Source organism: Enoplosus armatus, chromosome 8, assembly GCF_043641665.1.
Source record: "Enoplosus armatus isolate fEnoArm2 chromosome 8, fEnoArm2.hap1, whole genome shotgun sequence".
In the NCBI taxonomy this organism is placed as follows: domain Eukaryota; kingdom Metazoa; phylum Chordata; class Actinopteri; order Centrarchiformes; family Enoplosidae; genus Enoplosus; species Enoplosus armatus.
The window spans coordinates 22,461,833-22,484,176 of NC_092187.1; the positions used below are offsets into that span (position 1 = coordinate 22,461,833).

General features: G+C 39.9%; 2 protein-coding genes across 4 annotated transcripts in view; both read left to right on the forward strand.

The window, feature by feature from the left end:
* Positions 1-6,364, forward strand: part of LOC139289105 (uncharacterized) — a 30,133-nt gene extending 23,769 nt beyond the window's left edge. Inside the window, exon 17 of the mRNA XM_070910619.1 lies at positions 5,941-6,364. Within this exon, the coding sequence (XP_070766720.1) occupies positions 5,941-6,042 (102 nt within the window). The 3' untranslated portion in view covers positions 6,043-6,364. The remainder of the gene's footprint in view (positions 1-5,940) is intronic.
* On the forward strand, positions 6,202-15,318 carry cbln4 (cerebellin 4 precursor). 3 transcript variants are annotated; one of them, XM_070910620.1, is made up of 4 exons: positions 6,202-6,236; positions 12,429-12,637; positions 13,912-14,028; positions 15,121-15,318. In XM_070910620.1, exons 1-4 carry the CDS (start codon positions 6,203-6,205, stop codon positions 15,316-15,318), a joined length of 558 nt encoding a protein of 185 aa, XP_070766721.1. In that variant the 5' UTR covers position 6,202. The 3 variants fall into 3 exon arrangements, with proteins under 3 accessions (XP_070766721.1, XP_070766722.1, XP_070766723.1); XM_070910621.1 differs by lacking the exon at positions 6,202-6,236 and adding an exon at positions 8,820-8,842 and having other exon boundaries at positions 12,367-12,637; XM_070910622.1 differs by lacking the exon at positions 6,202-6,236 and adding an exon at positions 12,183-12,200 and having other exon boundaries at positions 12,365-12,637.
* Positions 15,319-22,344: the final 7,026 nt, after the last annotated feature.

A 22,344-nucleotide genomic window follows, 5' to 3' on the forward strand; every position in this document is an offset into this window, starting at 1 on the left:
ATGTTTGGGAGAATAGCTTACAGGCAGGTAGGTTCAGGTCTGGGTAGTCTCCAGAAAGGTCTGGCTCAACCCACCGTCATTCAGGGATAGGGGAAGAAAACACTCTGGCTTGTTTGTTTTTCTTTGAACCGATCGCAATCTTCTTGGGTGGCGCTAAGCTCAGGATGCAGCGACGGCGCCCTTGCAAAATAGTGTCTGGGGGGAACTTGTTTTGGTGGAACATTTGCACGTGGGGAGGCGAGCCCTGCTGAAGAAAACGCCACATAAAATATATGTAGACTATGTGATACAACTTAAAGACAAATATAACTTATAAGGAGGAGCTCACTGGACGATCCAAATCTTGCCATTTTCAGCATGTAGGCTGCTAGCTGGGAGGTGGGCGGGGAAGGCCAGGTAACTGAGCAGATATGGGAAGTTGGAACAGGTGTGAAGATGGGCGGGGCAGTCAGGTGATGGGGAAAGGAGGGGAAAGTCTGAGGGCACCTGGTGGATGGAAGAAAAAACGGCAATGACGGGGAAACAGAAATGTGTCTGGAGAGAAGGGACAGGGAGACAGACTGTGACATTTAAGTTCTCTTTGATGTTGACGGGACTCTCTGAGGCCAAAAGTTATGATTTTCTTTAATGAGTATGTCTGAGAATTGTACTTGCCTTCAAGCATTTGACTCAACATCAGATCTCTCATAAAGAAAATTCCTCTGTCACACATATCATGAGGTTGAGTGAAGGTTCTGGTCCCTGTGTATTCTTTTATCACATTGTCTATAAAGGAGGACGTTTGCTTTTCCCACTAACCTGGTTAGATTAGGTTTATAGAGCTCAAGCCTGCTTTTGACATCTTAATAGGTGCTATGTCTTTTTTTTATATGGAGTCCCCTCCAAAAACAATCAATACAAAAGTAGTGCCTATTTTTTCACCTTTCCCATATCTCTATGGACAATCCATCATCATAGAGAGTCCACTTACCCTTCCTGCTGTGTTTGAGCACTGAGATATTATAGCATGAGCTGTGAGCTGTGAGGCCTGGTAGGGAATTGTGTTATATTAGGCCCACAATTAGATTCCTGTTCACCGCAAACTTTTTCCACAACTGGCACACGAGTAAGCAAAGGTGTGTGTGTGTGTGTGTGTGTGTGTGTGTGTGTGTGTGTGCGTGTGTGTGTTGGGGGGGTTATTGAACACAGCCAGTGTGCTATAAAGAGAGTGTACAAAATAATAATCCGCCTGATACTCAGTTGTAGCCCCGTTTTCACAAACAACATTGTCTCAAACGTCCTGCATCGTTCTCTAACTCTCTTTATCTACAGCTCTTCTTTTGTGACTGGCGTATGTTTAATAGCTGGTTAGCTTAGCTTAGCATAAAGACCGGAAACAGGGAGAACCTTCGGACTGTGTGAAGGAATTTTCCTTTGTAAGGCTAAAGGTGATACGAGGCAGTGGTTCCTCCAGGTCACATTCAGGTCAGTCGTACACCTAAAAGTAGTATATCATGACCTGTAAGAGCAATAGTTCAGCTCTCTGTCTGCAAGGGAAGGCTGGTTATGGTGCAGCGCCTGTCTCCATCGCCTAGGAGACCAAGGTCGAGGGCGATAGGCTGCCACCTGGGCTCAGATTCACATTAATAGACTGTCTCCACTCTTTTTCCTCTAAAATATACCCTGAATGTGACATAAAGTGATATACAACCTGACTTACATTAACGTAGTTAATCATAGTTCCTTTGTTTAGAATCGAATACCCAATAGAATCGTCTGGCAAGGGTTAAATTCTCCTCACCAGGAAGTTACCTTCAAACAAGCTTCAATAAATGCTTCTGAAACTTCTTCACTCTCGAGTTAACCTGCAGACTTCCATCACAGACAGAGCCAGGCAAGCTGTTTCCTCACGTACCATCCTTGATATTAAGCTAAGCTAATGTTGGCTGCAGCTTTGTATCTAGCGCATAAACAAGAGATTAACATCAATCCTCTCATCTAACTCTAGAGAAGAGGCCCACTCACATGTACCTCACATGCACCTCAGCAACATGTGCCAGTAAAGCTAATGTCTCTGTGTTGCCTACATTTTGAGGAAACCTGATCTAATTCTTCCACGTAGGTTTTTAAGGATCTGTATATTTTGACAAAGACAGAAAAACATGTTGGTAATTCAGTGAGGAGATTCATGTGTGGAACATTAGTGTGAAGCAACATGTAAAATTGATCTGGGACAAGACGCCCATTCCTGATATTTGCTGTTAAAATGAATAAAAGATAATATCATCTCTGACATTAAGACATTATATAAAGCTTGTTTATAAATAGCTTGTTTGTAGGTTTACAGCAAAATGCTAACTGCATTACATCTACATGTTAACTACATTCAACATTCGGTTAAAAAAGAATAAACTATGATTTAGTCTCTTTAAAATCTAAAAATGGTGACAGAACTGCAGTACTGTTTAACTAGGCCTTTAAAAAAGGTTATTTTCTTGTGAAGTGTAGATGAGGAATCAGTAACAAACAAACGCTCTTGAGGAGATAGTATTCATTAGGTAAATTATATATTTGTAGATATCAAAAATCCAAATGACTCCTGGGGCCGTCTTTTCCCAGGTAGGTATTATTTAGTAAATCTTATTTTTGGTATAACAACTACATTTAATACCAATACATTACCTCCCAAACTGGGTTGGTTTATGCAGAATCATACTGTACATTTTGAAACCACATTAAAACATCTTGTAAATAGACAATCTTCTTAGGGAGAACATCTCATCCCATCTATACATATTTCCCAAGATGTGAAACAAGATAAATCCTTAAGATTTCAGTAATATCCCTTATTCTTAACATAAATCACTCCTCCAAGTATTATTAAAGATAGTGTGATGGTGGCGTGGCAGCTGTGGCCTTTTAAAGTTTAACAATTTGACCTTTAACTGTAGTGTCCCCTTCGGGCCAGGAGTTGCTTTTAATCATCAGGCATCATCTCTGCGCGTTTAAATCAAAGTTGGACCAATGGAGTCTTGACATATTTTATGTAAATTTCAGATGATCTTTCTTACCTTTAATAATTAAGTTTGAAATGTACTTTTTCCAGTTGTAGCAGCACAACTATCACCTCACTCCTCCAGGTTTAGTCCAGTGGCATTTGAAGATGCCCAATCCTTTGTCCCCAGCCCCACCTGCGTCCCTCCCCTGATTTCACTGGGTGGGGACCCTGTTCTGATAATGTGAGTGGAAATGTGGGTGAAACCTCCTGCATACACAATAAACCCCTTCAGGAGCATCGGAGAAAGTGATTGAGACTGACTGGGCTGTGGTGTTGTGCAGGGGAGCAGCAGGTTGGGGAAAAGGCGTCATATTTAGTCACATCTCGTCACCGGGGAGGAGAATTCATAATGATGCCCTTGAATAGCCAACATGCAAATGTATTAAACATAGAAGAAGCTCATGAAATTTTCGAGGGGTTGATTTTAGAGAGGTCTTTTTTTTTGTAGTTGTTATTCTGCAGGCATGATTTAAAAGGCCAACCAAACAGAAGGAGACATTTTATGTAACATCATCTCTAATTTCTCATAGTTAAATATAGATCTGAAGTCTGATATGGTGCATGCTTTGTCGTAGCATCAACGCTAAAAGCTGACAGCTACGTCACAGTACCAGTTTCTCTTCATACAATACATATCTTTAATACGTCAGTAAGACTCAACATAACAGAATCCATTCCACCAGCAAATAGCTCAAACCTGCCGATTAAAGATGCTCCTGTTGGGTGTGATGAACATTTCAGTATTTAGTCTTGTAACTTAATTTGTGTTTATAGTTAACTGCTGCTTTGGTGACACGTAATATTAACCCTCCCTATTTAGCGTGTATAAGCACTATGTAAAACTGTAATAAATGTATTAATGATAAGCAGATATACGGACATTTTTAAATGTTTATTAATGTACAGTATTTATATAACTTATAGGTGCTGACAACAGGAGGAGTTATAGTAGTACATATAATACATTCGTAAACACTTATATCTGCTCACAACTACATTATAGTGTGTTATAAACCATGTATTAAATCTTTATACTGTGTAGTGCTTATAAATGCTAAAATGGGTTAAAGGGGACCATTTTCTAATTCACAATGAAAATAAATTGATTCACACTGGGATTTTTTTTGTTCGTTTATACCAATGTCCCTCAGCTGTTCCCTCGGGAAGTTGCGTGGTAGCCTTACAGCGACCTGTACAGGGCACAAAAGTGATGACACAGGTGTTCATGTACACCTGACCTGCTCGGGCCGTTATTAATGTTTGTTTATTAACTGGCCCCTGGCCTCGTGTCGTCACGTGTAGTGCTATCCTTTGCCTTTTGCACATACGGTTCATTGTAGTAGCGTCATTATAATTGGACATTGGTGGATTCAGTACACCAATTATGCATTTCTGCATTTTTGCTTTTCATTTTGTAGCTTAGCATTTACCACCACGATATGATGCAACCAACTCACAATCCGTCTTGTCCTCACTCGTTAAAGTGTAGACACAGTGATTGGTGGGCCAGGCACTCCTATATTCTGCTAAAGTGTGGAAGATGTAGATTTGTTGACCTTAGTGGGCACAGCCATGTGTTCATAAAAATGCACGCAAATATTTAACATGCACAGAAAACAACGAGGCTGATCAACTAACAGGTTATTTACAGGATTATGTCACTCAAACTGAGTGAAATAAAAACTGTTTTGCTTCAACTGATGTGTAATATTGGGCATTCCTGGCAGATTGTGCAAAATATTGGTGGAAAAATATGCAAATAGACTCATTTGCACATCTGATGCCAGAGGGAGCAGGTGTTAATAATCATCTCCCTCTCACTATAAGGTTGATGAGAACAGGTGTCTTACACCTGTGTAAACCTCTCACAAATGTCAGAGGACAAACATATTCACCATCAGTAATTACATTTTGAACTTTTGGAAGCACTAAGGAACTTTTCACAGACAATTTAGGTGTTGCCCCGCCAGTGTAATTATTTATAGATTAATTATTGTTAATGAATCACTGTAAACGATCATTCACTCGAATGATCATTTGAATAATATCTAAAAACCTGTTTTATTACTGTTTTATAAAATTTTAATTCTAATATTTGGTTGCATATGCCAAGGAATTGACCTTTTATAGCAAATGGTGATGCAATTAAATTTGGTTTTTGAGAGAGCTCTTAACAAATCCAAGCAGGAACAAGGATTCTGTTAGGAGAACTAATCCCCTCTTAATAAATACATGAACATTTAGTCAAATCTACAATAACAAAAAATACGGCACATAAGAAGGAAGTTGGGGTGGTGGAGGGTTAGGGTTAGGGTTAGGGTTAAATGAAGTCCAGCTGTGCTGAAGGCTGAAGTGCTGTAGGATTTATAGTACATAATGTTTTGTCAGTAATCATTTAAACAGAATAAGGAAGCACAGCACCCAATAGCATTTCAAAAATCTGTTAAACATATTGAGGAGAAAAGAAAATGAGGAGCAGCAGCGGCATAGCTTGAGCTGTAACTTCAACCTGCACAGTCAACAGCATGCAATAAGCCAATTAGTACACTTAGCCACGGTGACCCTTTGTGATAAAGTTTGACTTGAGAATTACTAACAATTTTTATGCCAGCGACCCTCAACCACCGAGGTGTAAGTACTAATTCAGCGGTGCATATCTAGCTCATTGTATAAGTGCACTCAAGGAATTGATAGCATGCTGAGGCAGTATATGAGGTAATTATAACAAACGGACATTGTTAAGAAGAATAGGCACGACCCAGGCACCAGGTCACTAATGAAACTGAATGCTCTTGTTAATTGTAAAATACTTTTTACACTCTCAAAGGTTTCCGAGAGTGTAATTGCTGTCAGATTAAAGTTTTTAATTTGCAAGCAACTAATCCTGTTTTTCTCTTGTCAAGGTTAAATTCGGAGAACCGGCGGATCAAGACTCTCAGGAGCTCTTTGGGTTGATCTGTCAGTTTGTCCACGACTTCAAGAGGGCCCATGCTGAAATGATATGAGTTATACTGTAAAGAGTGCATCTGAGTGACCGCTGAGGCTGCAGAGAGGCTTACTAAACAAACCAAACAGATGCTTTTAGTCATAGTTGAGAAAGATTTACATACAGAAATGTTAAGATATAACCTTTAATGCAATATTTGATATTAAAGATAGAGCTAAATGTTACATGGATTTATACTTTTAGTAGCTGTTTGTATTTTGTTGTTGTGCAGATTCTTTATTTTATAATGAGTATTTTCATTGTATAGACAAAGTGTACAGTGACGCTGATGCACCTGGATGATCGATTTTGTGAATATAAAACTGATCTATGTCACATTATTTCGTGTCAGAGGTTGGTTTGATTTGGGTTGACTTCATGTTTACTGATATTTGTTTCGACACAAGTTAGTAATGAAGGATTTGAAACCCCTCCGTTGTAAGAAACACTTGGATGCTGGAGTGTGCCTCTAATACCCACAGCTCTGCTCTGCGCTGGCAGAGAAACAGAATAGACAACACTTCAGAGGCCAGCTGAGGCTGGTGCACTTTGGGTGTGTGATGATTTTGAACATTCAGCCGTGCTGTGGACGGGAGGGCGGGGGGGAGCATTTCCTATCCCAGCGCTCCAGGAGGAGCTCCAAGGCCGCCTCTGATTAAGGACCACATCTGCACTGTGGCAATGACGTGATGAGAAACACAAAATTCCCCTTCAGAGGGTAGAAAGGTAGTCTAGCGCTGGTTAGAGCTGATTTATGTGTTACACAGGTTTTGTGTGTGTGTGTGTGTGTGTGGGACATTTTAATCAGTTGACAGCAAAAACACTTTGTAGTTGTAACTGTGACCCGTGGTGGTGTGATGAACCAGACTCCACACTGAGCAGGAAAAAGTTGCACATGTTCTTGTAAAAAGAGGAAGCCGCTGATTTAAATAAAGCTTTATCTTATTATTATTTTTTAAATTTGCAGTTTGTGAAAAATTGTAGCTGGATCATTAAGGCTGATGTGTGACCTAACTTTAAGCATGTACACGAAATCAACTCACCTAACACAAACAAATTACACAGGTGTCCATTTTCTCTCTTACTTTGGAATGATTTTCACTTTTAAAGAGACCTAAATATAATGGATATGCATTATATACACCACAATCTGTATTGCCACACTTTTCTTATCAGTTCAGGTGTTAAACCTCAGTTTCAGGCTCTGTTCACTTTCACTTTCTCCCAGTTTACAAGTTTGTCTAAATGTCAGGATATTTTTTTCCCTCCACTCTGTAACTCTTAATATAGAATTATGGTGTGTTTACAACATTAGTGGTGTGAATTTCTGGTCTTTGAGCAAGGCCCTTATCACTCGTGCTCCAATGGAGAAAGTTCATTAGCCAACAGCTGGGGTATGAAACTGCTGATGTGAAGGTGTTGTTAATCATCATTATTCTTATTCCTACTGTGAGAACAAGATTTGGCAACATGTTTTTAGCAGAAAATAAAGCTTCACATTCGCAGTACCTGTAGTAACTTGTAGAATTCCAGCCTTTACTGGTCTAAAACACCACACAGTGTTTTCTGTGTGGTGTACCAAATGCTAATGTTGCCAGTTATTTAAATAAGCAACTGTTTGCTCACAATATCAACTGTAAGTGATATTATAAATATGTCAATGTTGTGTTCACAGCTTGTTGCGCTGCCCCCAAGAAATCAAATAACAACAAATATGCTCCTAAAATTGTTGATTCAAACTCTCCTCAGACAAAATGTTAAAATATCACTGTGAAGGATGGCGGCGGCTTCTGCCTGTGATTGACAGCACGTATCTCTGATTGCCTCTGGCCTATTGCCTATTTTATTGCTTTGAAAAGTGGCACAAGCAGTACGTTGGATTTATGTTTAAAAGTGCATAGAAGGACTTCGTAAAAATGAGCCTGCGCCTTTTTGAACATTACCAAAGCAGTTCGTTATGTGTGACAGGACATGATCAGTGTGTCGTATGCAGAGAACATCCTCTCGTTTGACCACTAATTAAATTCCTTAGAGACTTTTCTTATTATCGAGACCCAGCGATGGGTCGGTATTTCTTTCCTTCCTTTTTTATTTGTCCCTCTGAGATGATAAAGCGATCCGAGTCCTCTGTAGACCACATTTGTTAAAAAGGAAATAATTGCTGGAGGGAGCAGGTCAAATATTCATGTGATTTGTTTGCTATCTGATGAGCAGTTTTTAGTATTTTTTAGAGACCTGGAGCCGACCCCGAGGCAGCAACACAAGATACCTGTACAAAGACACACACACAAACTGATGAAAGGATTTTTTTCTTTAACTGGTTTTCTAATCATTGAATTACTGAACTTCAACTCAGCCTCACGCTGTGACACACGAGTGCTTGAGATAATGTTATGTGTGTTCCATGGTGAAGTAGCTTTCAGCACGAGGACCCCAAGGAGCGCGGCCGTCACCACCACCGAGGACAACAAGGTCATGTCCAAGGAATCTTTTATAACCGCCAGCCCAGTTTTCATTCCAAAGGCGCCGGCTAAAAGAGAAAGACTGGCGTGATATTACCTAAAATGAGAGATTTTGCACAGCATTTACACCCTAAAGTAATTCTTCAATCAAAACAACAAGCAAAGGCATCTATAATCATGGGCTTCATTCTTGCCACTATAATTTTGTACTGAACAGATAGCTGAATGATTAAATTCTGAATCATTTACACAGACATTTCTAACATGAGCAAATCTGAGCAAATGGAAAGTCTGTGGGATAATTTGTGTCTGAAACTACACGTCATGACTGATTTCATTTTTACAGCGGTGCAAGAAGTATTCAGATATTTCAAAAGTAGCTGTGCCACTGTAGCAATTCTCTGTGACAAGTAAAAGTCTTAAAATATAAAAAGAAAATGATTTGAAAGGAATAGTTTGACAATTTGGGAAATGTGCCTATTTGCTTTCTTGCCAAGAGTTAGATGAAAAGATGGATACCACTCTTATGTCTGCACGCTAAATATGAATCTACTGCCTTCTCAAACACATCGCACCTCGTGTCCTGTCTTGCAATCACCCCCCGGGAAATAATCGTTTTGATCCCTGGCAATCTTCTGCAGATATGTCCGGACGTCCAGCGTTCATTGAGTCCGAGACGGAAAGTCATAAACTTTCCACCGCCGTGAGGAAAGGAGAGTAAGGTGACACCTTCCTGCGATGGACAATAAACCACTCTGCGACTGCACGAGATGGTGAAACGCCACATCGTCATAACGGTCATCGAGGAATTAAATGAGGAGCTCAGTGTTGTGCGTGAATGTAAATAATGTGGCAGTTTGCATTTTGGGTCAAAACAATGAAAAGCCATCCGACAGTTTAGTTCAGACTGTGTGAAAAGTTTTGAAAAAGTGAACTCAGTATTGAGAAATGCAAAACAAAAAACAGGCAGTCCTCCTTCACATGAAAGTTAGAAAACATTGTTTCCCCGTGTAAACTTCTCAAGGAAGTGTTTCTTGGCACGTTACGAGCCATCGCCTCTCAGCTCTGGAAACTCTATTGCCATGGAAACATATTGACATGCACATTAGGCACCAACCCATTTGTCAGAGCCGGGTGATGACACAGATCTTACAAAATGGCAGCTATTCAGGTTGGAGATGTGATATTGTTTTCCATTTACAGATGGATTGAGGCCCCAACACAGCGTCTGACTATCAATAGATAGATAGATGGTGTGACAACTTTCTTTTGTGTTTTCAGAATCCTGTTGAACTGTGGAAAATCTAATCAGCTCTGATATTTTCCATTATAGTTAGCTGTAACTCTGAATACAAATAAATGGCACTGGTTTTATTGACCACCACCTGAAAGCTGCCTGCTGCACGCTCTCAATATGTTGTGTTTATACACATTGATATGTGAAACACTTCTCACCGCGTCGTGTGACGGCTCGGGCGGATTTATAACAGGGTTCAGATGCTTTTTGGTTGTGGGCTGTTTAAAATTCCACCGTTTTATCACTTTCAACAGTGTAACCTAATAATTTGTTGTTGTTCAGCCACAAAGATCAAAAGGCTGCATTCATAAGCATGGATTTAATGAGAAAGCAAATGAATCCCCAACACCAAATGTGCTGTTCAGGATTCAGGCTTATTTTAGTTTAATAGCAGAACGCAGGCCATCTATCTATCTATCTATCTATCTATCTATCTATCTATCTATCTATCTATCTATCTATTTTTATCCTTTATATTTCTTGTCTGACTCTTATTTTACACATTCAGCTTGTTTAAGTGACAAATAAACCTGTGAATACTTTAAACTCCTTTAAAAAGTAGCTTACAGCGCACTGTGATGTAGTTTTAAGCAGATACACAGACATTATTAAGCATTTATTCATGTTTTTTGTCAAATATATCTCCTACTGTTTATTTATACATGAAGTATTTACCTATTCATAAATACTTTACTCTCCACAACAGCTGAGCAGATTATAGTAAGTGGAGCTTGAGTTAAGATTTGTATTTATTTATTACTATTATCATTAAATACGATTACAGCTTTGTTGTACTACGTTATCAGTCATTCATTACCTGTTTATACAGCAGTTATGGATGCTTCATAGGAGCAGTCACAGCTGTCAACAAATACATAAATAAACCTGTAACTCTTTATTTTACAGGTCTGTTTTTTCCTAATAATTTCACAACAGCGTATTAACAGTTTTCCAGAAAGAAGTGTGTAATTTGAATTATTTATAAGGAAAATAGTTACTTTATTTATGTAGTAAGTGTAAACTTAAGCAAACATACAAGCATCGTGTATGTTGAACTGTATGACAAGTTCTTCATGTTTGCATGTTTAATCAACCAGAGGGCCACAAACTAAACACCTGACTCTATTTTATACAGTTAGTCCTAAATTACAAAGCTCTGTCTAGACCATCTAGGACACTATTAGGAATTTACAGACCCGTAAAATGAAGCATTACCCAACCTGTAACACTTAACTGTTTACTTAAAGTTGTATGTGTGGAACTATCGAGGGGATTGTTTGGCTGCAGTGGGAGCCTCTGGGTTAAAAACTGCGGGTGCCAGATCTGATGTATGTAGCACTTTGTAAGTCAGAGGAAGGTTGTTAGAATTGATCTGCTGTTTGATGGGGAGCCTGCACTGACACAAGGACAGAGGTGATGTGCTCACATCTCTAATCTCTTGTCAATATCCTCACAGGACACGTCGGATGACTTGTTGATTTAATGCAGCATAAGGTGACTAAGGTGATTATTTATCTCACAGCGGATGATGCATCGAACCAACGTTACCAATGTTTAAGTAAAGACAAGTTTTTGTGCCATCCAGTGTCAGCTGAGGCACTTGGATGGCACTGACTTCAGGGAGGGTGTTACCAAGACAACCATATAAAGACTAAAGGTCCCACCACTGTCTTCTGTGGAACACCACGGGCTCATGGATCTGTAAATCTAACCTGAAGGATTTTCAACCCACTTGTGCGGTGAGATTATGATGAGTCATTCCATTAGAGCGAAACCTGCAGCCAGAGTGGACAGGGAGCTCCGGCGGGAAGAAAATAAAGAATAATAAAGTTAAACTCTTGCTTGAGGCCGTTTTCAGTTCTATACTTCTAGATTACAGTCGCTGAAAACTGGGAAACCTTCAGAAATGTGTTTGGAGATAATTATTTTATGGATTTGTTCCTGATCCGAGAAAAGGAGCGTTAACACCGCAGAGTGTCTGTTCAGCATAATTAGCGCAGCCTATTAACTGTATATTTAAGTTGGAAGCTATTTTATAGAGAATTAGAGAAATATAAGCTTTGGGCAAATTACGCAGGGACAGTTAATCATAACTTCTACCACATGTGCGTGCGTAAAGTGGATGGCTGAGCGCGCACACACGCAGCACATCACTGCGGGGAACAGCTGTTGTCAGACGCGTTATTCGGAGTGGGAGTGCGGGCTATGGACCATCTATCGACTGATTCGCCTCTCAGACTGGAGCAGTCTTCTCTAAAACATTCCTCATGGTCTACTTTTGTCTCATCCGCGAGCTTTAAATAAAGTCTGCCTGAAAATGAGACGCATGGACAACAATCGGGGATTTCTGTGTTTGCAAAAGAAGGTTTAGACTTAATACGGATTCTTTTTCTTCTTCTTCTTCTTCTTCTTCTTGATGTCTCACTCGGATATGGCTCATATCTGGATCCAATAAGAGAATTTCTCAGCGTCAGACGCGTCTGCGGCGGTGGAGACCAGTGGAGGGACTCGGAAACTTGTGTGGCGCAGGAGACGGTCTCTCTTTTCGAATCGGCGCTGCCACGGCTGTCACTGAGAGAGAGAGAGCCATGGTGAACTCCCTCATACTGATGCTCAGCTGGACTGTGATCTCTGAGGTGGCGAGAGCTCAGAATGACACGGAGCCTATCGTCCTGGAGGGAAAATGCCTGGTGGTCTGCGACTCTAACCCGACCACGGACTGGAAGGCTTCGTCCTCTCCGCTCGGCATCTCAGTGCGCGCCGCCAACTCCAAGGTGGCTTTCTCTGCAGTCCGGAGCAACAACCACGAGCCGTCGGAGATGAGCAACAAAACGAGAATAATCTACTTCGACCAGGTTAAAACCATCTTTATTAACCATACGGATGTCAAAAAGTGGCTAAATGCGCTTTTAATAGCAGTTTGCAATTCATCTGTCCTGTGATTTCCCTTTCTGTCAAAAGCGGACACCTTTTCTAGTCAGATTCAGTCCTTTCTGTTTATGTGATCAACCTTCATCCTTTAGCTCAGTTTTTCTTTCTTGTCGTGCAGAACATTAGAGTGTCAGTGCAGTTCAGTGCGGCTGCACCCCAGACTTTAGTTTGAGGCTAGTTGCAGTTGCCATGTGGATTCTGTACCAGTGCGCATTCACACGCAGGCGGGTTTGAAAGTGACAGGATGATGTTTGAGAGCGGGCATCCTGCAGAGCCTGCACGCGCATTCCCCGGTTTGCCTCAAGCTACCCCACCACGCGCCCCTGCGCGCACTCGCACTCGCGCGCACACCCTCACCTTCGTGGTGCACCCCAAACAAATCAAGCGAACACAAACAACGAGAATGTGATTAGTCATACAGCGGTGGGCAGTGTAAGGTGCAACAATACCACTCAGCTGATCCTCTGCCCTCTCATTTCAATCACACAGCGTGATCTTTGGCTGTCATAACACACTGCAACTGATCTGATTGGTGTGGATCATGTGCATGCTGTTGCTATGAAAGCAACATTTGTCAAAGGTCCTGGCTGAGTGTGGTGTCTTTAACAGGCGGGATTCAAGTGTCTGTCAAGACTCTGCAGGCGCTGAGAGGAGCTCCGGCTGGCTCCATCTATCAGGACTCAAAGAAGTTAATGTTCTGTATTAATGTACACACTGTATGTTTAATATTCTCGGTGCTTAAAACCTGTTAGTGACACTCTGAGACTGAGACAGTGTTAAGTGCTATGCTGCCTGACGTATTTTTAGCAGGCAAAAGTATGAAAAATGTATTTCCTCATCAACAGTGTAATATTCATTAGTGCATTCTGCATGTGCCACTTAAAGAAGCAGCATGTGATTCTTATCAGTACAAAGTGTGGAGGGACAATCCCGGCTTTGCCCCAAAGTGTGTGTCCAAGTGGAATTTGTTTGTAAAAGCAACTGAAGGGATTCAATTGTCATAAATCATCATTGTGGTTTCTGGGTTTAGGCCCATTGAGAAGGAAGGTTGAATTAAATGCTTTTTGAAGTGTGTCGCACTCAGTTTGTGTCTGAGCCGGGGCGAGCCTGGTAGCCACAACAGTGAATCCTGTACATATTTAATCCCAAACCCCTAAACACCTAAATATGTTCTTTTTTTCTTCTTCCTCTCTCATAGGTTCTTGTGAATATAGGAAACTACTTCACATTTGAATCAGTATTTTTGTCCCCAAGAAAAGGAATCTACAGTTTTAACTTCCATGTCATTAAAGTGTACCAGAGCCAAACCATACAGGTATCCTTTCTGCTTCCTTCACAGAGCTGCGCAGTTGATTCAGTTGTAAACAAGTTTTAGTGTTGGATTGGGACAAATTGTCTTCTTTAGGGACTGTACGAAAATGATCGGTGTGGGGATGGAGGTTGAACCTCATGTTTCAATTAAAAACAAAAACCCTCCACAGAGTTATTCATATTTAATTTGGAGCCTTACCTGAGAAAAAAAACTGCAAAACCCTCCCCCCAATATCTCAAAGTATTGAATTTAAGATGATGTACCCTAACCTTATTATGTCAATGGGATAACAGTTAGATTACAATATGTTTTAAGTGTTTATTTTACTGTTTTGATGATGTTTTGGATATCTCATTCACTGTACTTCTATCTGGCCGATTTTATTGAAATGTAAACTGAACTGATTAAAGTTTATTTATTTGCACAAATAACAAGAGACACACACACACACACAAAAAAACCCCATAATGAACTGAAGGAGTAAAAGATTTTTCTTTCCAAAAGGGCTTAAAGACATCTCACCAAAAAAAGGGGGAAAAAAGCCCAATAACATCTAAAATCTAAATTTATGGAGGATAAAGATATCAGGGGAAAGATGGTCACAACGTACAAAATTCAAGTAGTTTGGCTCAATAAATAAGCTTGCCGCCTAATTTTTAAGTTTGTAAAAGCATACTGTTACGTTGTTTTTAAAAGTGTTATATAAATAATGTTTATTATTGTTGTTATTATTAACATAAAACATAAATCTGGGTTGAGATTGATGAACCCTCCCCTGCTCTTCCAAAACAGTCAGACTCCCCTCCCTTCAGCCAAAAGAAAAATAATACACATTTACTTCTCTCTCTAATAATTTATGTACAGTCCCTTGACGTGTACATGTACACATATTCAAAACATACACAAATGAGAATAAATGCTTCATTGTGAGACGTAGACCGAACCTCTTCCTTTTTAATCTAAGTTCTCATTAGTTGTTGCGAAGGCGAGTTTAGCACTATTTTATCGGCACAAGAGGTCACGAATAAGAAGTAAACTACACCAAAACACATCTTCAGTCCTTTACCGTTGCTAATTGTTATTTCTGTTGGCCAGGTGAACTTGATGTTGAATGGGAAACCAGTCATCTCTGCCTTTGCGGGTGACAAAGATGTAACTCGTGAGGCGGCCACCAATGGAGTTCTGCTCTATCTAGAAAAAGAGGACAAAGTCTACCTAAAGCTGGAGAAGGGAAACCTAGTTGGTGGATGGCAATACTCAACGTTTTCTGGCTTTCTTGTGTTCCCTCTGTAAAAAAAAAAGAAAAAAAAGAAAAAAGAAAAGAAGATTGTAAGCTCACTGACTTCTTCATAATGTGTTGTCACTGTGTAATCAAAACATTGCTGCTGCGTCTGTGGGATCTCGCCAAGTGGTTGAAAAATTATAGATGGAAATGGATAAGAACAGAGAGAGAGGAAATAAGACTTTGGAGATCGTTCACATTCTCTGGAAGTGCTGAGTCGCTGAGTCCCCGTCCAGATGAAAGAGACTTGAAATGTTCCCGATCGCTACTCTATGTTCCTGTCACTCAAGCAGCCTCAGAGAGGAACGCTCAAAAATCCCAAAAGTACTTTTCAAACTTTGACTTGTCGGAATATATTTAGCATACTGATTTTTTTTTTTCATCGCAATTGTTGTAGTCACGTACATCTGCCTTTTGGGTGTAAACTGTATATGCTTGTGTTACTTGTGTGACTTGTCATCACGAAAGTATTCACATTGCTAAGTATTGGGGGGGGGGGTCATGCTTATTACAAGGTGTGTTTGGTGATCAGAGACATGGATGGATTACTGAATAGACTCCTTGGGCACCTGGGCTTCACCTGCAAAACGACCACAAAGAGACGCAGAACTACCACAGCGACACTCAACGACTACAAAGTGACATAAATTACTACCAAGAGACGTTTAACAACCACAAAGAGACACAAAACTACCACAAAGAGACACAAAACATCCATAAAGAGATGGAAAAGTACAACAAAGCCTTTTTGCGTGTCCGTGCCCAGGGGCCCGTTGTGTCATAATCCCTCCATGATCAGAGGTTAAATTTGATCTATTTCTGATCTGTTGCAGTGATATCTTACTTTTTTTGAATTATAGTGGTCAGTTTACTTTACCTCTCCACCCTGTCCCTAGAAATTACATTCATACTCCACCAATTTGTTGGTTGTTTGCCAGATACATTTTGAGGGAGAGTTTCCTGGAATATGTCCAGTGGCAATGTTATTTTCAATGACTAGTACTTCTTGTACCAGGCTGTGACTCTACTGGGGTCAGTATCCCAAGCTTGTAGTCATGAACCTCTGGAGAATTATCACACGACTGCAGTTTCCTTCTGATCTATGGAGCGTTTTAGTTCTTTCATTGTTTTCGTGTTACTGTCCACAACTTTGGTGTTTTGGTTCCATCTCGCCGCTCTCATCAGCGTTGTTTGTGGCTGCAACAGGCAGCTGTTTTCAGCAAAAAAGCTTAGATAAACTCACTGTACGCTACCTTGCCAGCTGCCAAACGGCAGATAAACAGTGTTAGCGCCCGGCTGATGGAGCATTTAGGAGCTAAAGAGCCGAATATTACACGCTTCGGGTGGACACAAACAACTTTGTATCCGCTGGATGTGGATATAGGCAACAAAATTAGCCTTAAAAGTTGATAATATGTCAGCTTGTTTCTGCTGCCCTCAAGTGGCCAAAAAAGGTGAAAGATTTGAGGGAAATACTATCGTTTTGGTTAAATGTCAAAAAAAGTAAATTGTGCCTCAAGTCATTATTGCCTTTTTCAATATTTAACCAAGACTCTTAACCAAGTGCTGCGAGCGCCTGATCATACCCATAAAACGTGTTAATAATGCTTTAGTTGCTGCAGTACAAGTGGATATTGTAGGGAAAACTAATAAATACATTGCCATTGAACATTTTGTGACTTGTCAGATTTGTTAATTAAAAATGTTTCCTCATTATGCTGATAAAAAAAAACACAAATTACAGGCGTTCAGTTTCTCCCAAAGTGTTTTTGCTGTTGAAAATTAGTGGTATATGAATGTAGTTTCTACCTGTGTATTTATAATGGACTGCACAAGTCAACTTGTGGTTTATGGACCTTAATAAAGTTTAATGGGCATCAGAGAACCATAATTGGTTAACATGCTGATAAAAAGACAGATTCCTGTCACAGTTGCTGAGCATAAACAGCTTCCACTGGGCAGCCTGGGATAACTGATGAATTAATAAACTCCTTAATTGTTGCTCTTAAGCTCAATGTGCGCTTGCAGTGATGGCTCTCCCCTCCACGTCCACAGCAGAGTTACTGTCTGCCTTACTGCAGTGTGTGCTGCTGCTGCTGCTGCAGTGTGCTGCTGCATTGTTAAAATAAACCTAAAATCTTGCTGTGGCTTTTCCGGAGAGCTTATTTGAATCATTATTTCACTCTGAAATACTAATCTGCACACCCATCATGTTGAACCTCTCTGAGGTGTTTTCACACTTTCACTGATCAAATTTTTGTTGCTACGTGTTGTTTTGCTGACACATTTTTGTCAGTGATTGATAAGTTGCCCTTGGCATCGCTGGTTTGATGGAAGTGATTTTTCAGCTTTCCGGTGTGAATAAAGAGGCAAAGGTGGGAATGAAAGCGGTGTGCAGCTCAAAAAGCCTGCTGAAGGTTTGGCACTTCATGCCAACAGTTGCTCAAGGAAACAGGGCTGAAGATTTACTCACTGATATCAATATTGCAAACATATTTCACTGACAGAGCTCTGTTTAAATGAACAGTACAAGAATGGTGGCATTCATTGAATCACCGTGCTATCTATTTTTTATGGCACTATGTGAATTTATTTTGCCAAGCTGAAACAATCTAGATTTTTTGGGTCTACCTTACGTTTGTGTATGCTCACGTTGTCTGAGTCATAATGACTGTGGACGCTGGAAGGTAATTATATTCTTAACTTAATTTTGTATTTGAATGATGCAAATGTAAATCTATGGGTTGAAATGTTAAAAATAAGTGGTTTTTCCCAAAGGATTATTTTGGGCAGTCATCATATAAACTTGGTCAACAAGAAACAGCTGAATTTCTTTAATTTAATCTGAATCATACTCAAGACGAATGAATGTATTCATCATTCATTAACTATTAATGAAACTTTCATGGAAAGTATATATATTAATAAGAAATCTAGCACACTCCAGCCTCCACAGATGCCAGTATGTGATATATAAACATGATACTTACACAAAGACTCTGGGCGAGTCACAGTATCTTACATCCTCATTTTCAATGATCAACAGTATGTCGTATGTATATGCATAGTTTATTTAGCAACAACAGATTGGGGCTTGATTTGAATAAATGTCTGTGATTGTTGAACTCACATTTTGCAGCAGCATCAAAGAGTTGAAAGAGAGCCAGTATTCAGAGTCCGTCTTACTCCATATTTGCTGCAATGATGAAAGGTTGTCTTCTTCTTCTTCTTTGTCTTAATTTGTATAATGTTTCAGAATTGGATTTTTTTGGTCCGCTAAAGTCGTATGTTTCTCCTTCTTTTTTAAATGCTGCTATATTTGCACATAACTTCATGGTTTGACGAAGTTCATTTGTCATGTTTTCTCAACGTATCATGTATTATACATCGCAGTTGACCACAGAGAGTGCGGTATCTTTCCTTTTCTCTGCTTTCAGTAAACAAATGCCAGTTGGTGATGGATGGATGTCTTTGCCTTCACTGAAACTATCATAACCAGAAACAAAAATCCCCCAAACAGCAACATTTAATGATAATGTTTTAAAATGTTTGTGGGGAAAAAAACAAATCAAGTTACAAAAGAGTAAAAACAAATGATTTAATGTACTGTGTATGTACATGTATATGTTGAGACTGAGAATCTGTAAAAACAGTTTGGGATAGTGGAGGATTCAGTGGGTGCAGCTGAATCTACATTTTAACAAACCATCTTCCCCGGTACAGTTTCATTTGTGACAGGATTATTCAGGAAATATCACTGTGTTGAAAGAAGGTGTCTTCTTGAAACAAGTCACTTTGCATTTGCATGCACTTATCAGTTTCTCAGACATTTCTAACACCATTTCTACAACATTTCCTGTCTCATTATACATTATGAAAAATGTGTTAAAATGTACTTTTTTTTTTTGCAGGTCCTACTTCTCAGCCTTTGGGCATTCATACCAAAGTATTATATAATCTTGCCTGTTTTTGTGTTTTCAGTTTGGATGTCAGCACTCTTATCCAAGAAATCAAGATTAATTTCTTTTTTGGCTCTTTGATTTCTGTCTCCTTCCAAATCAGTCAGTGATGAGTAGAGGTAGAGGGCTCTGTGACATTTCCTAAATCATTTCAGACTTTATTGTGTGAGTACTCAAGCTCAGCCTTGGAAACTGAAACGGTGCAGTCATGTCCACACCAGAGATATCTGATTTCATCATAGTACGAAAGGCCTTAAAGATGAGGTAGATTTTTTTTTTTTCCTTGTTGTTTGGGGAAAGAAAATGTAGTATTTCAAATGCGCAGAATGGTGTAAATATAAAGTGAACATTAAATGTTTACAGTTGTGTGTTGTGATTCCCAAATGATGTGGACGTTGGCTTATTGAAAGTACGATGACCGTCATCAGAAGCACATTTTGAGGCATTGGTAAAAGCTCAAAAAGCCTTTCAAAGTCAGACGGCAAGTTCAGAGCGAACGGGCTGAACTGACGGTGTATAACACTGCTGACTGCTGGTTGTCCATGAAATTGTATCACCACTGTAAATACTACGCTTGTGGTCTTTAAAATTCTTCAGAAATAAAAACTACACACAGATCTATCTATAATTATATCATAACATGTTCCCAACTCAATAAGCCGGACAGTCATGTGGATTGGTGCAGGATACACTGTGGTGCTACACTTCCATGAATAACAAACGTGTCGAACGTTTTGTTTAATAAAAAAAAAGACATTCAATCCATGTCATTAGTAATTGTTACATTGTGCCATTAATGGACGAACAGAGGTTTCTAATGGCCTTTTATCTAACATGTTGTATTTCTTTGGAATTAAAGTGGCGGTAAATGTGTTGAAATCCTGTTCTCTGATGTTTGTGTTGTATCTTGAGAAAGCAATAATACCCTCTGTTAATGAATCTGATCCTAAAATCACTTGCCGGGAGATTATCTGCCACTGCAGCTTGATTTGTTCCCGGGTGTGTTCAGGCTGTCAGATTGACTATTTACGAGATAAGAAAGATTCCAGCAAGAAAGTCATTTTAAGTAAACTGCACATCTCTCGACTTTACATGAATTTCATTAGACAGCAAACAGAAGATCATCCCGAGAACTTTACACTCTGTGATTTTATGGGCGTAGAGCTGTGGGAACAAACTCTGCTGCAGAAAAGAGGATTTTAGTATAACAAGTTCTTTCTGTCCTCAAAGCTATATGATGGCAGGTGTGCTTCGTTGAATTTGAAACTTAATTCTGACCTTTCTACTGGCCTTTCAGAGGAGAATATCAAGGTGTGATTGAATATATCGTCCCTAAACAGTGCAGCACTTTACGCGGATTGTTTGCAGCACTTGGTTTGAGGTATGCAGAGCACCGTTCACTTTGATTGCATCCGCTGGGACACATAACCCTTGAACTGAATTATAACTCAGCATTAATCCAAATAAAACAAAACACGAGCCTTCTCTAAACAGAAAAAAACATTCATCCCAGGTGCGGTAAAAGGGGTCCACAGTACGCACTTTTTAAAAAAACAAAATGCATGAGCATGTGCCGTATTACACTGTGGATTTGCACATCTTTTTTAAAAGGTCTTGTGAAGTCGATACTGCATATTGTATTAGTACTGTGCAGCTCTGCTCTCATAGCTTTACAATATATATCTAAAACCTCCATGTAAACAGAAATACCAGCACCAAAGCACAGATCTCGCCACTGTGCTGCTTGTCCGAGTATGTTTTTCTATAGCAAAAGTCTCAACCATCCAAGGGTTGTGTTGGAATCAATAACATTTTTTGGTTTATCATATTATACGAGGGATAACTGACTCTAACTAACTCTTCCTTTGTGAAGTACTCAGCGACGAAGACGCTGCATTCATGGTGTTGAAAGGTGTGTTGAGCACTGAAATACTTGTCCCCCATCCTGATGAAACACTTGGGGGTTTGATAATATGGTCACCTGAAGCTAGAGCTGATAAAATCTGCTAAGGACGGTTTCATTTCGGCCGATAAAATCCGCGGTTGTCGGCTAGAAATGAAAAGGCTGCTTTTAGTTCATTTCTTTGTGAAACTTAAAACCTAGTGTTTCAGAAATGACTGTGAATTCAAGTGGTGAATCTTCCAATGTTATCACTGTGCTAAACTGGAAAGCTTGACAGGCATAGCAACAGTAACTAAGGGGGACAAGGCTTAGCAAATGGTTTATTAGCCACAGAGACACACATGTAGGTCCTATCAAAAATGACCTTTCATATGTGTCCTTCCTACTTCGAGACGTGTTGCTGTATGGCTTTATAGTGGGTGAGACATTAGCCTTGAAATGTGTGTTTTTTTTTTATTTTAAACAGTGTTAATTCCTCATAATCTTCTCCTTTGTGTGACCGGAGGCATCGGTCAGTACTTGAATAAGTAAACAAGTTTGCAGATAAGACAGCTACGTGCTTCAGGTAGCAAAAAGATGAAGATGAGTTACATGAGTCACAAGCAGGATATGACTCTTTCCATTCACTCAGACTCATTTTTGTAGCCACATGAAGGGAGATGGACACAATAGCAACATTTTCTATGATATGGGACAATAGCTACCTGTGCAGCTCTGCAAATAAACAATTACCTTTGTGAAGCCTAAAATGCTAAGTTTTTGTTGAAACTGTGTGAGAAGAGTCGATCCAGTCCTGTAGAAATGTTTGAGGGCTGTCTGTGATGGATTGTGTTATATTTTGGAGGTGTTCCTGTTATTGTGTCCACCCTCTATACAGTCACTCTCCAATCTGTCTATCTCACCGCGCCGTCATTTTTTGAGCGTAACAGACATAGAATTGACCTGTTTTCAAATAAATCTGCGCAGGAGTTTTCCGCCTGTGATAAACATTCAGCCGGTGGCAGCCAGCCTTCCAGCGTTCATTGTTAGAGAGGGTGCCAGGCCACTTGTGAGATTTGAAGCCTTTGATTTCCTCCTTAGCGGAGAGGAGGCGCGCCGCCACGCAGCTGCTGTTGTGGCATCAACCTGCAGGATACCTGACTGGAGTGAAGATGCTTTATTCATGCTTCAAGAGA

Excerpts from the sequence above, each read along its gene's own strand:
- cbln4 (XM_070910621.1), top strand. The coding sequence starts at position 12,371 with ATGGTGAACTCCCTCATACTGATGCTCAGCTGGACTGTGATCTCTGAG. Across the intron at positions 12,638-13,911 it reads GAATAATCTACTTCGACCAG|GTTCTTGTGAATATAGGAAA; the intron begins GTTAAAACCATC and ends CCTCTCTCATAG. Across the intron at positions 14,029-15,120 it reads ACCAGAGCCAAACCATACAG|GTGAACTTGATGTTGAATGG; the intron begins GTATCCTTTCTG and ends TCTGTTGGCCAG.